The sequence below is a fragment of the Erinaceus europaeus genome, chromosome 8, assembly GCF_950295315.1.
Source record: "Erinaceus europaeus chromosome 8, mEriEur2.1, whole genome shotgun sequence".
In the NCBI taxonomy this organism is placed as follows: domain Eukaryota; kingdom Metazoa; phylum Chordata; class Mammalia; order Eulipotyphla; family Erinaceidae; genus Erinaceus; species Erinaceus europaeus.
In genome coordinates, this window is record NC_080169.1 from 104362514 (window position 1) to 104377448 (window position 14935).

At 39.6% G+C, this 14935-nt stretch overlaps 1 protein-coding gene across 1 annotated transcript in view; it reads right to left on the reverse strand.

Annotated features, from left to right (window-relative positions):
- Positions 1–14935, reverse strand: part of CHCHD3 (coiled-coil-helix-coiled-coil-helix domain containing 3) — a 346441-nt gene that overhangs the window by 215134 nt on the left and 116372 nt on the right. The window contains exon 4 of the mRNA XM_007529206.3: positions 1908–2001. Coding sequence (XP_007529268.1) covers positions 1908–2001 — 94 coding nt within the window. The remainder of the gene's footprint in view (positions 1–1907; positions 2002–14935) is intronic.

Sequence of the window (14935 nt, forward strand, 5' to 3'; positions counted from 1 at the left end):
CAAAATAACTCATCCACAAAGGTACCTGTTTTCCCTTGTATGTAGCCCAAGTTTGACTCCACACTGGGGCAAGTTTTGGTGTTGTGGTGTCTTTCCTTCACTCTCTGACTCTACCCAAAATAAAAAGGCAGTTTGGGATTCAGGAGACAGCATAATGGTTATGCAAAGGGCTAAGGGCTTTCAGGCCCAAGGCTCTAAAGTCCCAGGCTCAGTCCCCAGCACCACCATAAGCCAGAGCTGAGCAGCACTCTGGTCTTTCTCTCTCTATCTCTCTCTCTTTGTAGCTCTCATTAAAACAAATAAAATGTCAGAAGTACACACATAAAAGAAAGTGAGAACGAGAGTGACAGAGATACTGACTTAAGTAGAAAAGCCCCAGAGAAGACCAAGCACAAAAATGTTCATCTTAAGAAACTCCAGGAGCCAGATGCTAGCTAGAATGCATACCTTACCAAGTGCAAGGACCCACTGCAAAACCCCAGCCCCCAAACTGCTGAGGGACGCTTCACAAGCAGTGGAGCAGTGCTGCAGTTGTCTGTCTCTCTTCTTCTCTATATCTGTATGTGCTATCAAGTAAAAATAAGATAAGCACAGTGATCAGGATCATTGAGCACCAGCAATAACCCTGGTGTCAAAATGATGATGATGAGAATAATGAATAATGCTGATGATAATGAATAATAATGACAGAGTAAAATTTCCCAATGTCCTTCATCTACATGTTCTCCCTTTTTTTTTTTTTTTTTTCCTCCAGGGTTATGGCTGGGCTCAGTGCCTGCATCATGAATCCACTACTCTTGGAGGCCATTTTTCCCCCTTTTTGTTGCCCTTGTTGTTGTAGCCTCCTTGTGGTTATTATTATTGCCATTGTTGATTTTGTTTGTTCTTGGATAGGACAGAGAGAAATGGAGAGAGGAGGAGAAGACAGAGAGGGGGAGAGAAAGATAGACACCTGAAGACCTGCTTCACCGCCTGTGAAGCAACTCTCCTGCAGGTGGGGAGCCGAGGGCTTAAACCAGGATCCTTACGCCGGTCCCTATGCTTTGCACCACATGCGCTTAACCCACTGTGCCACCACCCGACCCCCATGTCCTCCCTTTCTAAACCCTAAACAGTGATTAATCAAATTTTATTAGCCCTTGTTGGAAACTAACAGATTAACATTTGATGCTTGCTAGTCAGAGGAACAAAGGAGTTGGTCAACCAAAGAGTTCTCAAATATAACAACAACAAATTTTTTTTTCAAAAGGGTCGAGTCAAAGAAACAGTATGCCTTCATCCAAGATATACATGTCTGTGTTAATCTTTTTTTAATGTTTTTATTTATTTATTTTCCCTTTTGTTGCCCTTGTTTTTTTTTATTGTTGTTGTAATTATTATTGTTGTTTTTGCTGATGTCGGCATTGTTGGATAGGACAGAGAGAAATGGAGAGAGGAGGGGAAGACAGGCATGGGGAGAGAAAGATAGACACCTGCGGAGCTGCTTCACCGCTTGTGAAGTGACTCCCCTGTAGGTGGGGAGCCGGGGGCTCGAACCAGGATCCTTATGCTGGTCCTTGCACTTCGTGACATGTGCGTTTAACCCACTGCGCTACTGCCCCACTTCCGTGTGTGTTAATCTTAACTACCATAATTCTTTTTTTTATTTAAGAAAGGAGACATTAACAAAACCATAGAATAAGAGGGGTACAATTCAGCACAACTACCATAATTCTAAACTTGGATCACTTGATGGCTCATCTCAGCAAATTCTCAGCTTCTTGGAAAAGACAAAAATTAAGAAAAAATCTAAGCGAAGCAGGCATGCAGATAATCAGTGTAAAAGCTGCCAAAACGGACTTAGCTTATGCCAAACGTCAGAGATTTCCTTTTGGACAAGACATTTGTACTAAATCTTTAATACTTACCAGGTGTTTTGCCTTAGAGTGTTCCTCCTCACTCGATATCCTCTCTCGAAGAATAGCTCTGGTTAACTGATCCAGTTCTTTGTCTTGTTTTATCCTGGGGGGAAACAAAAACACTTTTTAAACTTAGGAAGTTGATAAGAAGCTTGACAATTTTACTGCTCAATTAGTTTTTTTTTTTTTTTTATGAAATTCTTATCTAAAACTAAACCTCTCCTCCTGGAACATTCCATCCTAATGCGTCCACCTGCCATTTAGAGATGTAAGTCATTAGCTAACAATCATCTACAAGATGAATATCCTAAGGTGGACATCCTCAGAACAGGCTCAATTGTACTTTTTATTGCATGGACACCAGTCACTGAACCAGGCATGGGTGACACTATGATAGACAAAGACCCCTGTTTTCCATTGCAGCAGAGAATTGAAAACACAATCAAGATGACTGATGTGTTTCTCTCCTCCACTGAATCATTGCCATGTTCCTGCAAACCTCATGTGCATATAAAAGGCCAACCCTTTCAAAACAGACCCTCTCACTTCAAGAAGCAACTTCTATTTGTTCCTCAGCTCCAAACTCAACATAACACTTAAGACTGAGTCTAGTAGAACAAGACAGGGCGCTACATCTCTTGGGATCTGCACACAATACCGATGCATGCAATTAATGAAGCATCTGATTGCACTGAATTTAGTAGTAACCTGGTCACACAATTAGACCACATTAAGTTACAATCTGCTAAAACCCTGCTTTGTGCCTGAAAAAGACAAGTTACTTTGGCACTGATTTTCACCATAGTGCCTGACACATAAAGGCCTTCAGCAGTCAATGAATGAGAGAGAGAGTACATTTCAGGCTAATCTCATGGACAAAGACTTTCTGATTGCCTTTTCTTCTTGGATAAAATAACCCCACTAGACTATCATATCCCCAGAGGTGTGATGATTTGAAAAGGAAAAAAATTATGTTGGCTTAAGGGGAATTCCGATGAAATCTACGCAGTTTAAGTAAAGGCGATGTACATACACCAAAATTGAACTCAGTCAAATTTGAGTTTCAGAAAGATTACTGAAGAGCTGATAGGAGAGCTCACTGGACTGTGCACCTGCTTTGTCATGCATAGGAGCCTGCTTCCCACTTCAGTACAAAGAAAAAACAAAACTGACAACAAAAAAAGGTTAAAAAAAAAAACACACTGCTTGAAAATAACTACATTATCTAGTACTATTTTTACACTGAAAGTCTCCCATAGTAATTAGAACATAAAATAATTTTGCAGATGAATATCTCCAAATTATAATGTATCCCCCCTAAAAATGTATGCCTTTGTGCCTTGAATAAGAGCAATAATTTAAAACCTGTAGCATAAAATTCTCCAACACAATAAAACCTCAAAGAAACTTCTCCATAAGCAGTAGGCAGGATTATATTTAACCCAAATGGTTTAATGCCACATCAAAACAAATCCAGCAACATATATGATATGAATGCATTGTCTCAGTGGACACACATAATCGTAAGAAAATAGCAATAATCAGAAGTCATATCACTTCCCCAGAGCAGCAATTCTAAAAGCATGCTCCACAAGCCAGGAGCACCAGCATCACCTGGGAACTTGTTAGAAACATAAATTCTTGCACACTTCCTCACATCTACTTGATCAGAAGCTCTGAGGCAGTGCCCAGCAAACTGGTTTTTTAATAAATCCTCCAGGCAATTCTGGCAAAAACTTGTAAATTGGAGAGCCACAGCCCTTAATTACCAAAATATACTTTTGACTAAATAAGTCCTGGAGATTGTGTGTGTGTGTGTGTGTGTGTGTGTGTGTGTGTGTGTGTGTGTGTGTGTGTGTGTAAACCAACAAAAAACACTGTGAGAAATGTCAAAAGCAGAGTGGTCCCATTTAAGAATACTCTGCTGACAAGTGTTTAAGAGTTGAGATTATTGATAGTACAGATCTTTGCAGCTGGGCATGCTTAGCTGCAAGCAAAAAGATACAAACTTTTTTTTAAGTGAAATAGAGTAAAATAAAATAAATTACTATCACTTGCCGAGCACCTGCTATGTGCAAACACTATGCTAGACTCTTATGCATATACATACATGATTTGTCATTGCAGTGGCTACAACTCTTTTGGATTTTTTTTTGCAGAGAGAAGATGAGACACCACAGCACCAAGGTGTCTCCCAGTGCCAAGCACTCTCCCATGTGGCATACCAGGGACTCAAACTTGGATCATGGGTGAGGCAATGCAGGTACTCTCGCAGGTGAGCTGTCTCCCCAGCCCCCAACAGATAAAGCGCTGATGAGAATTACAATCCAACTTCAAGGATTTAGAATGAATTGCATACAACTCTCATTCCCTTCCCACACCCAGCCCCAATATTTACCACTTTCAGTGTACTCGATTCTCAAAATGGTTTCAAACAACTACATATGGTCTCTACTTGACTGTACTCAAATATGCAATGCATTTTAATGGAAAATGAAGTCAGAAGTTGCTCGACTTTAAGAAATATCCTGAAGTTTTGTCAAGCTAGTGAAAAGGGGGCACAACATGAACATAAAAGCTGTCAATCTTGAAATAAAAATAAGGGCTATTCAGTTTTTGATACTTGGTACAGATGCTTATACTTAAAAGTTGGACACCTGGGTCCAAATCAAGGTTCTGCCACTTATTAGTTGAATGGGTACTTGTGTTAACCTACCTGCGTCATGTTATTGACATGAACAGAATGAATGGGAGTAATAGCCACCTCAGAGGATTCTTATTATACATACACAAAGCACTTAGTACAATGCTCATAACAGAATGAGCACTCAACACATGTTAGGTAATAGCAGCAGTAATAAGACTACTCGCTATGGGGTAAAGAAGAAAGAGAAGAAAGAGGTTTTTTTTTTTTTTAACTTCTTATTCATTTATAGACACTGAATGTATCCGAGGCCTTAAGTTTTTGTTTTGTTTTGTGTTTCATCAGTTTCTTCTGGGATTTCTTCATCTGATTCAGAGCCAATCTCTTTTTCAGTAATGTGGCAGGGAGTAGGATCACTTGTAGGGCTAGTCTGACCAAAACATCTGCCACTTCTACAGAAAAGCTAAGGGACTTAGCTACCTGCCTACACAGTGTTTCTACAGCTATACTATCGTCCAGAATGACACTTTGTTTCTTGAAGCATGTACAGGGGTAAGTCAGCACCCAGTGTGAAGATCCACTGTTTAACAAGGTCATAGATACCAACTCGCCACTATTAACTCTAAGATCACTTGTGGAATAGTCATTTTCTGAAAACAAGCAGAAATTTACCAAATCCAGTAAAAAGATCGTATCCACATATTGCACTGTCTTCTCAATTTGTCCCAAAATTTCACTAGTAAGTTCTGCCTTATTTTTATGAGAGAGAGAGAGAGAGAGAGAGAGAGAGAGAGAGAGAGAGAGAATGCTGAACACCAGAGCCTTGCCCATGGGCAATTTCACTGCTCCTGATCTGCTTTTCCACTGAGAATGACAAGCAGACAAGACTGACCACACAGCACCAGAACTTTCTCCAGTACCATGGGGATCCCCATGCAGTGCCAGGGCTCAAATCTAGGCTATATGCAAGCAAGGTGTGAATTCTATTGAGTGGCTCATCTCTTCTGTCTCTGTCTATAAAAGCAATTCTTAAATAGACAATGGACTTGATGATTCTAGATGTCCCAAGCTTTTACACACCTATCTTCTCCCCTCTTGCCTGTAAGTTGCCTGTGGAAAGGCTTGATTTTACTGCTACTGCATCTCCAATTTCTTTTGTACTTATATCTATTTTCCCTTTTGTTGCTCTTGATTTTTATTGTTGTTGTAATAATTGTTGTTGTTATTGATGTCATTGTTGGATAGGACAGAGAGAAAGGGAAAACAGAGAGGAGGAGAGAAAGACAGACACCTGCAGACCTGCTTCACCGCCCGTGAAGCGACTCCCTTGCAGGTGGGGAGCCGGGGCTCAAATCAGGATCCTTACACACCTTCGCAATTTGAAGGAAAAAAAATTTAGAAAGCTTCAAAAGAACGCTTTTCATTCTTTACAATTATCTTGCAAGATAGAACATGAGATCAATGGCCTGACAAACTGAAGTTGTGTTTTGTCCAATGTCTTCTGGATTAAAAAACCACAAGTTAGAAAAACAAAAAATGTGTAGGGCGGGTCAAGGCAGACCTGGTCGAGCACACAGGTTATATGTGTAAGGACCCAGGAGGAAAGCATTGTGAGTGGTGAAGCAGTGCTGCAGGTGTCTCTCTCCCTCCCTCCCTATCACCCCTTTCCCTCTCAACTTCTGACTGTTTCTATCCAATAAATAAAGATACTTTTTAAAAAATGAAAAAAGAAAAAAAATAATTATACTAGACCTCATTTCCCCCATACGAAAATTTTGATAGCAAAAACTTTTCAGGTAAGTGTACTATTTCCTGGATTTATTTAGAGCACTTAAAAAATACAACTAATGCATCCAAAAGAAAGCTTGCCCCCCCCTCAGGTGTTCTCGGTTCATTCTAGAGCTTACTTTGTCAAGCAGTAGCTGTTTGATTTCATCCACCTACTATATACTTGCTGACCATCTAGGAGAGGATGAGAAGGTCTCTGTGATCAGCCGTGTTGTCTTTTACTGGTTTGTCGAAAAAGTCATGATGCATCTCTGCTTTGGAAACATACACCATGAATTTTATGAAAACCCACTATTTCCAAGCAGATATGATGGGCAGGTTACTGGGCCCCTCTGAATGAATAGCCAATGGTGCCCTTATACAGAAGTAAGGCTGTTTTGTAAACACTCCACAAGAAATAGGAGAAGGGAAGAATGGCAGTGCCTCAAGAGTCTCTGGTTACATGAAAAGAAGGCATGAAATAAGTCACTCATTAGGCACTTGGGTTTCCACCAACTTGTATGTTATCTCAAGATAAAACCAAATGCGGCATCTTAGCGAATACATTCTCCGTATTTCCTGGCATTTCCCACTCATTAGTTCAGATGTCCTGGTCTCATATAATATTCTACATTAAGCCCCAGATTTCAGTTTCATTTAAACTCCCTTCCTTTAAATACATAGTGCTTCTCATTTAAATTCTCTAGGGCTTTAAGCAAAGAAGCAGGAGTTTAGTGTAAACTTTTCCTGTTTGCGTTAAGTAATTGGATAGCTTGCCAAAGCTTAATGAAACAAACAGCAGTCAGTTCTGCCCTTAGGCCCCAAGCCCTAGAAGCTTTTTTCTCAGTATATTCTCAGTCAGGTGAGAGATTTAGGAAACACCACTAAAATGGACATCTAAAAACCAGCCAAATCTCCTAATATGAAAATTATTAGAATTTCTCCTTATAAGTGAAAATAGGTGTGCATAGATTAACTATATAAATCCAGCCTTCAGATATAGCTGATATATAAAATCTACCTCTACATATTTACTTTCCTGCAAAAAAAAAACCCAGTCAATAATTTTTTAAACAATGCTCTTGTTTTTAAATATTTTTATTACCTTTATTTATCGGACAGTCAATAAAGACTAGTGGGGAAATAAAGAGAGCGAGAGATAGAAAGACGCCTGAATCCCCGCATCACCATTCATGAAGCTTCCTCCCTGCAGATGGGGACCGGGGGCTTGAACCTGGGTCCTTGTACATTGTGACATGCGCAATCAACCAGGTGCACCACCACCAGATTCCACCAGTCAATAATTCAAAAATATTTTCTCCAATGCTTTGGATGTGCTAGTTTGTTGTTTTTTGCTTTTCATTTTTCTTTTTTTTTTTTCTCATTCATTTACTTAGGAAAGAGCAAATTAAAAGCGAAGGAGAAGATAAATGGGGAGAGAAACAGATACACCTGTAGCACTGCTTCACCACTTGTGAAGCTTCCCTGCGCAGATGAGAAGCCAGGACTTGACTCTGCGTCCCTGACCTTTGTAGCATGTGCTCTCTATCAGCTGCAGCACCACCCAAGCTCTATTGTTTTATGATTTTCGCTCTCCGTCAGTTTCCATTGTTTGATAATTTAATGAAAGGAAAAGAGACTAAAGTACCCTGCTATTCTGGTGACAGGGGCTGAACCTGGGATTTCCAAGGCTCAGGCATGAGACCCACCTATACAGCCAGCTATAACATCTCTCCAGTCCTCACCAAAATTATTTTATTCCAAAGAATCTAAGGATTTTAAGAAACTGAGATGGTCATTTAAAGAAAACTACAATTAGGTTCTTCCCTGCCCCCCTTTCTTTAATATTCAACTGCCTTAGCCTCCAGGACAAAGGCATAATTATCCCCATTTTTTCCACAAGAAATACTGTAATAAGGAGAAACACACAGGGGACTTGATAGGATTTCCAAAGTCAGGCCTCTTTGACCTCCTACAGAGTAATCCCCTACAGGAGTCAACTTTCATTATATGCCATACGTCTGTGGCCGTTTATGGACTAGTTTTTAAAATGATATTACTTATAATTGTTTTAAAAGAGGATCCTTTTTTAATCCATTTGCAGTATGTCAAGCTGGAGTTATACAAGGTCAAAATTATTCCAACCCCTTTCCCAAAGTGATCTGGCTTCTGATGGTGCCCCTCCACGTGTCTGAACCTGTAATCTGTTCATGTGGCTATTCACAGATAAACAGATTTATCTTCATGTAGGCCGACACACAAGTAATTCTATACCATTCTAGCTTAGAAAATTGCTTTATAATTTTATACATAAGGCCATTATATTACTGAAGGAAAACTGATAAGAACCTCAGATAATAGGTGAGAATAAACAGAAAATGGATTGTTAGAGATAAAATGATCTGACGAAATGATTTATCTAAAATTGAACTCTAACCATTATACACAGACAGTATCTGCAAAGCACCACAATTCACTTGACTCAGATAGGCTGCTTCCAACACTGGAAGAGAAAAATGAGCGACTACAAGCTCAAAGGTCATTTTTAATGTTAATGATGAATTTTATTTTAATGCTTCATATTTTGTCAGAACATGCTGAGCCAGCACTCCAAATACTGTTTACTATTCATTTTTTACACAGAAAAGCTGAGCTGTGTAATTCACCAAGCTAATAATTAGAGTATTAAAAATAATGACAGAACAAGTGCACAGCTTTCCATGAATAAGACTTTACAAAAATAAGTGCACATAGCAAGCTTAATACTTTTCAGTTCAAATCATTTAAGTCCTGGAAGGCAATGTGCAAGCACTGGGATTGCAAAATAAATACAAGCAGGTTAATATACAGGAATATAGACACATTCTACTCATATGTACTATCTATATGTACCTAATGTACCGGTGTGCATTAGTTTATTGACTAGAGACAGAGAGAGATATTGAACAGGAAGAGAGAGATAAGAGAGGGAAAATGAAAAAGATACACTGCTTCACAGCTCGAAAAGCGTTCCCTCTGTAGTTGAGTACTGGGAGGCCTGAACCCAGATCCTTATGTGCTGTAACATGTGAACTCAAACAGGTTCACCACCACTAGGGCCTCACATCAGTATGTCTGTACATGTGCAACAGACAGTTAACAGATACTAACGTTACTTTACTCCTGTTAAAAAAAACTTCACAGGTACAACTAATTCAAAGCTCCTAACAGCTCGTGGACTATTACTGTATTTCGTTTTTTTTATGATTTTTTAATTTATTCATCATTTTGTTGCTTTTGTCAGAGTTATTATTGTTGTTGTTATTGATGTCGTCATTGTTAGAACAGAGAGAAATGGAGAGAAGATGGGAAAACAGAGAAGGAGAGAGAAAGATAGACACCTACAGACCAGCTTCACTGCCTGTGAAGGGATGTCTCTGTAGGTGGGAAGCTGGGGCCTCAAACTGGGATTCTTATGCCGGTCCTTGTGCTTCACACTATTACTCTATTTCTGGTGAGTGCAGCACAGACATGTAAAATAAGGTTTACAGAAACTGTAGGTAATCTTGTTCAAGGTAACAAACTTAGACAGAGGATGGTAGCCAAACTTCAGAGCTCACGTTCTTACAGAAAACACTCTAGTGTGTGAAAAGATTCATGAATGAGCACACACACATAATATACATGTGTCATTAGCATGTGAGTAAAGTAGATAAGAATTGCTCATCTCTATAACCCAGACACTAAGTAGTATCTGACTCTTGGCAAGCAGTCATTAAGTATTTTATATGAGTACAGAGCATAATCATTATATAGACAGCATAAACATATTAATAATAGCTATTCTTAACATAATGGTCATTTAGGAACAAATATGGTACTGTGTTAAAAAAAAATTGAATAACTGGGAGTCAGGTGGTAGCAAAGCAGGTTAACCTCAGGTGAGGCAAAGAAAAGTGCAAGGACCGGTGTAAGGATCCCAGTTCGAGCCCCCGGCTCCCCACCTGCAGGGGAGTCATCTCATAGGTGGTGAAGCAGGTATCTGCACATATCTATCTTTCTCTCCTCCTCTCTGCCTTCCCGTCCTCTTTATTTCTCTCTGTCCTATCCAACAACAACATCAACAATAACTACAACAAGAAAACAAGGGCAACAAAAAGGAAATAGTTTTAGAAAACTTGAATAATTGCAAATCTAGCAAATGTCACTGGAAACACAATATTTAGCCAGCACTGTGACCTGGCTCAAACATAACCCAGAAGACATTATTTTGCTGATCTATGTTTCTACATAAATATCACTCAGAATGTAACAAGTAAGGTTTCCTTCCTTCTGACTGGAACTTTAAAAATGAGATAGAGGGTGGTACAGTGGATAAAGTGTTGGACTATCAAGAATGAAGACCTAAGTTTGATCCCCAACATCATGTGACCAGAGTAATGTTCTTATGTTCTTGTTCATATCCTCTCTCTCTCCCTCCACTCTCTTCCTCCCTCCCTGTCTCTCTCTCTCTCTTTCTCCCCCTCCCTCCCTGCCTCTCTCTCTCTCTCTCCCCTCTCCCTACCCCTCTCTGTCTCCCATTAGCTAAATCTTTTCCTAAGAGAGATGCTCTGATGTATTCTTTCTCTCTCTTCCTCTTTCATTAGCTAAATAAATCTCTTTCTTTAAAAAAAAAAAAAGTCTTTGCTTTAATCTACCATAAGACTGAGCCACTAAACTACAGTGCATATCTCTGGGAGGTGGGAGGGCAGAGATACAGAACTCTGGTGGTAGATGTGGTGTGGCACTATACACTGTGATCTTGAGAGTCTTGTAACCTATTATTAATCATGAATAAAAAATTTAAAAAGAAAATATTTAGTTACAATCTAGTCATTCTGCAGAAATTCAAAATGATCAGAAAGAAAGCTTGGCCTATAACTGTAAACCTATAATGATTATTTGTAATTTCTAAGTACTGCCTTAACTGTAAATGGGTTTCACCTCTCCCTTGTTGATGACTGCTCAGCTCTGGCTTAAAATGGTGCAGGAGATTGAACCTGGGACCAGGGAGCTTCAGGCATGAGAGTCGGTTTGCATAACCAATATGCTATCTCCCATATCCTAAAGTGTTTTGGCCCCCCACAGACACCACCACCACCATCACTATCAGAGGTGTGTGTGTGCATACCTCTGGCTTCTGGTGGGACTGGGATTTGAACCTGAACCTCTAGAGCCTCAGGCATGAAGGGCTTTCTACAGAGCCACCACACTATGTTACCAGTCTAAGAATCTACTACTTTGTATCTCTGGCTCCTCTCTCAGTTCTCACTTGGGAACAAGTGCTACTATCTATCCTGAAATTTCTGTAACTGTTTTCTTATCAAAACCATTCTCCTACACGGAAAAAACTGAATAATGGATTTATATTAGAAAAGCATTCTAGTTTTAGTTCGCAAACTGATGCATATACCCATGGCTTGAATACCCTTTCTTTCACAATTTAATACACAGTTCAACTCCCTGAGAAAAAGTTACAAAACCAACCCAAAGCACTATTGTCTTCCCACTGCTAAAAGGGCCTAATAACAGCTACTTCTTTTTCTGGCAGGAATTGAGTACTTAGAGACATCTTAACCTGAAAGAATAGACTTTTCATCTTAAAGCACACAAATGTCATAATATTCAAAATACAACTCAACAATGGTGGGCATGGGGAGGTTGAGATACACACACTGTTACATTGTGTCATGTCAGTGGGGGCTTTAAAAGAAAGTGCTTTGTACAAACTCTGGGAGAAAATGCTCAGGTATGACCCAATACTATTAAAGACATTCAGAAAGGACCCCCTGGCTACTACTCATGAGATAGGTCCTGTCACTGTTGTACTTAACTATGTAAAAGTTGGGTAACTATAGAGACAGAGGAAAAAGGAACTGGAGACCAAATGCAGGCATCTGATGCAAATAAATCCCATTGTCAGTCTATCTGGGCATAGAATCCACTCTTCTGGCAAGCTCTTGCCCCATGCAGATGGGCAGCTTAAACATGGACAGAAGATGGGATGGGAACACCTGTTCTTCAAAATGAGGAGGAAAAAAAAAAAAGTAGGACATATACAGTCTCTGAAAATTTTTACATGTGTTTCTTTTCCATAAAGTATATATATTTTTGCCAGCACACAGATTTTGAAAGTATGTCCTCAGTGAATTGGTGAGCCTTGGGAAACTTATGGTCAAAGAGAAGGTCACTCTCATTCTCTATTCTAAGACTTCTGGGGGCAGATCAGTACTTTTCTATCTCAAAAAAAACTTTCAAGCTTGAACTCAACTCCATCCCTCTTATCCTCCACCTGCATTATGGATCTTGGACATAAAGATACAAACCACCGAAGCCACTGCAGACTTATTTATTTATTTATTTGACAGATGCTTTGATGTTACAGTTTAGAGGATTTCCCCCCCCACCACCCATCAGGTCCAGAGTAAACAGCTTTAAAGAGTGGAAAGTATCTGGTACTATTTTTAGCCTTCTTTCACTTTCCAACCGTTTTTGATTCATATATAGGGCTGCTAATTTGATTGATACGTAAAGGTTAATGAATGTTGTCTTTATAAACTGTGCCTGTTATCATTATAGAACTGTGCTTCTTTATTCTGTGAATTGCTAATAATCCTCCATTGTACTTTCTCTGATATTTTCTTTTTGCGTAGTTTACCTTTGGAACTCCGTTAATTTTTACCCTTTATTAAGATTTACCATAAAAATCACTTCATTTCAAATCTATGTCATATAGATAGTACATAGCGCTTGGTTATGTGCATGAGTGGTTTAACAGTCTGTCAGCCTTGATCTTTAAACGGATAATGTGGCCAGTTACAACTATTAGCAATATAGCATATGACAGTTTATTTCTCCCATCTCAAACTGTGACTACTGTTGACTTGACTTTGCTGTTATCTTTCTTCTCCCTTGTTTCCCTGGCTAAATCAAATTATGACACACCCTCTTCATACGATGTGCGGTGGCCCAGTGAGATAGTTCAAACTTGTTGGCACTCCTGTTTACCAGGCAGATGACCCAGGTTAGAGTCCAGCCCTCACCACACTGGTGGAAGTTTTGCTGCTGTGGTATCTTTTCCACTCTCTCTATCTCTCTTTTACTGTGGGGGGAGGGAGTTCGATTGAAATGGTGTTGCACTGGTGATGACAAAAAGCAAAATAATACAAAAAGATCTACGGTTGTTTTTATTGTTATTGTTGTTATTGTTGAAATGAATGACACTTTCTTTCCAGGAACTGTCACCTTTTCCTCAACTACAACCCCTACTATTTTCTCAATTACTACCCTTTGTAAGCCCAGTAAGATGAAATCATTTAAAAATTTGCACTTGCTCCCTACCGAAAGAGGGCAGTTTGTGAATCCACACAATTCTCACGGTTTCTCTTTAGCTCTACAAAACCTAATTAGGAGTGCATGAAGAAAATCTCAGTGAAAGTCTCATACTTTCCTTGTCTTGGAAGTTTCACAAGCCAACACACGGTAAAATGACACAGAACTACACACATACAGCAGGTCGGTGCCGTTGTTCTGGCTTTAACATTGTGGTGTACTGTACTATATAGTCCCAGCTATGTAGAAAAAGCTAGGTGTATAGGATTTTTTAAAACATTTTTTTGGTAACTTTTTATTTATTTTCCCTTTTGTTGCCCTTGTTGTTTTATTGTTGTAGTTATTTTTGGTGTTATTATTAATGTCGTCGTTGTTGGACAGGACAGAGAGAAATGGAGAGAGGAGGGGAAGACAGAGAGGGGGAGAGAAAGATAGACACCTGCAGACCTGCTTCACCATTTGTGAAGCGACTCCCCTGCAGGTGGGAGCCACGGGCTCCAACCAGGATCCTCATGCCGGTCCTTGCGCTTTGCACCACGTGCACTTAACAAGTTGCTCTACCGTCTGATCCCTAGGATTTTTTTTTCTTTATGATTATCGCTGGGCTCTGTGCCTGCATTATGAATTCACTGCTCCTGTGGCTTTTTTTTTTTTTTGAAAGGACAGAAATTGAGAGGGGAGGTAAAGGTAGAGAGGAAGAGAGACACACTGACACACTTGCAGACCTGCTTCACCACTTGTGAAGCAGAAGACACCGCACCCGCCCCCTGAGGTGGGGAGCTGGGGCTGGAACTAGGATCCTTGAGTGGGTCTTTGCACTTCATACTATATGCGTTTAAACGGGTGCGCCATCACCCAACCCTTTTGGGACCTCTCTGTTTGCAACCACTTATGAATCTGTGGTAACTTCAAAACAAAAACTGGAAAGGCTATTATTTTGAAAGAAATCACTCTCGGTATCTTTATTAAATATTTCTAGGCTAACGTTTATATACACCATGCAAAAACTGCTCCGTGTGGGCAATTATCTTTCTCCTCTATCTTTCCCTATGCTGAGATCTATTGTGGTTAATCTGCAATCTGTTTAGGGTTTTGTAAGGACTTTCCTCCTAAGATGATCTGTTGCACTAGAAATGTAGCCTTAAAAAAAATGAAAAATAAGTAAATATAGATATTCCACTATAAAAAAGGAATAAAAATAAATGAAAAAAGAAACGTAGCCAGGACTTTCAGCTTCAAACTCTTCCAGTATCCTGCTAAATCAGTTTGACTTAGC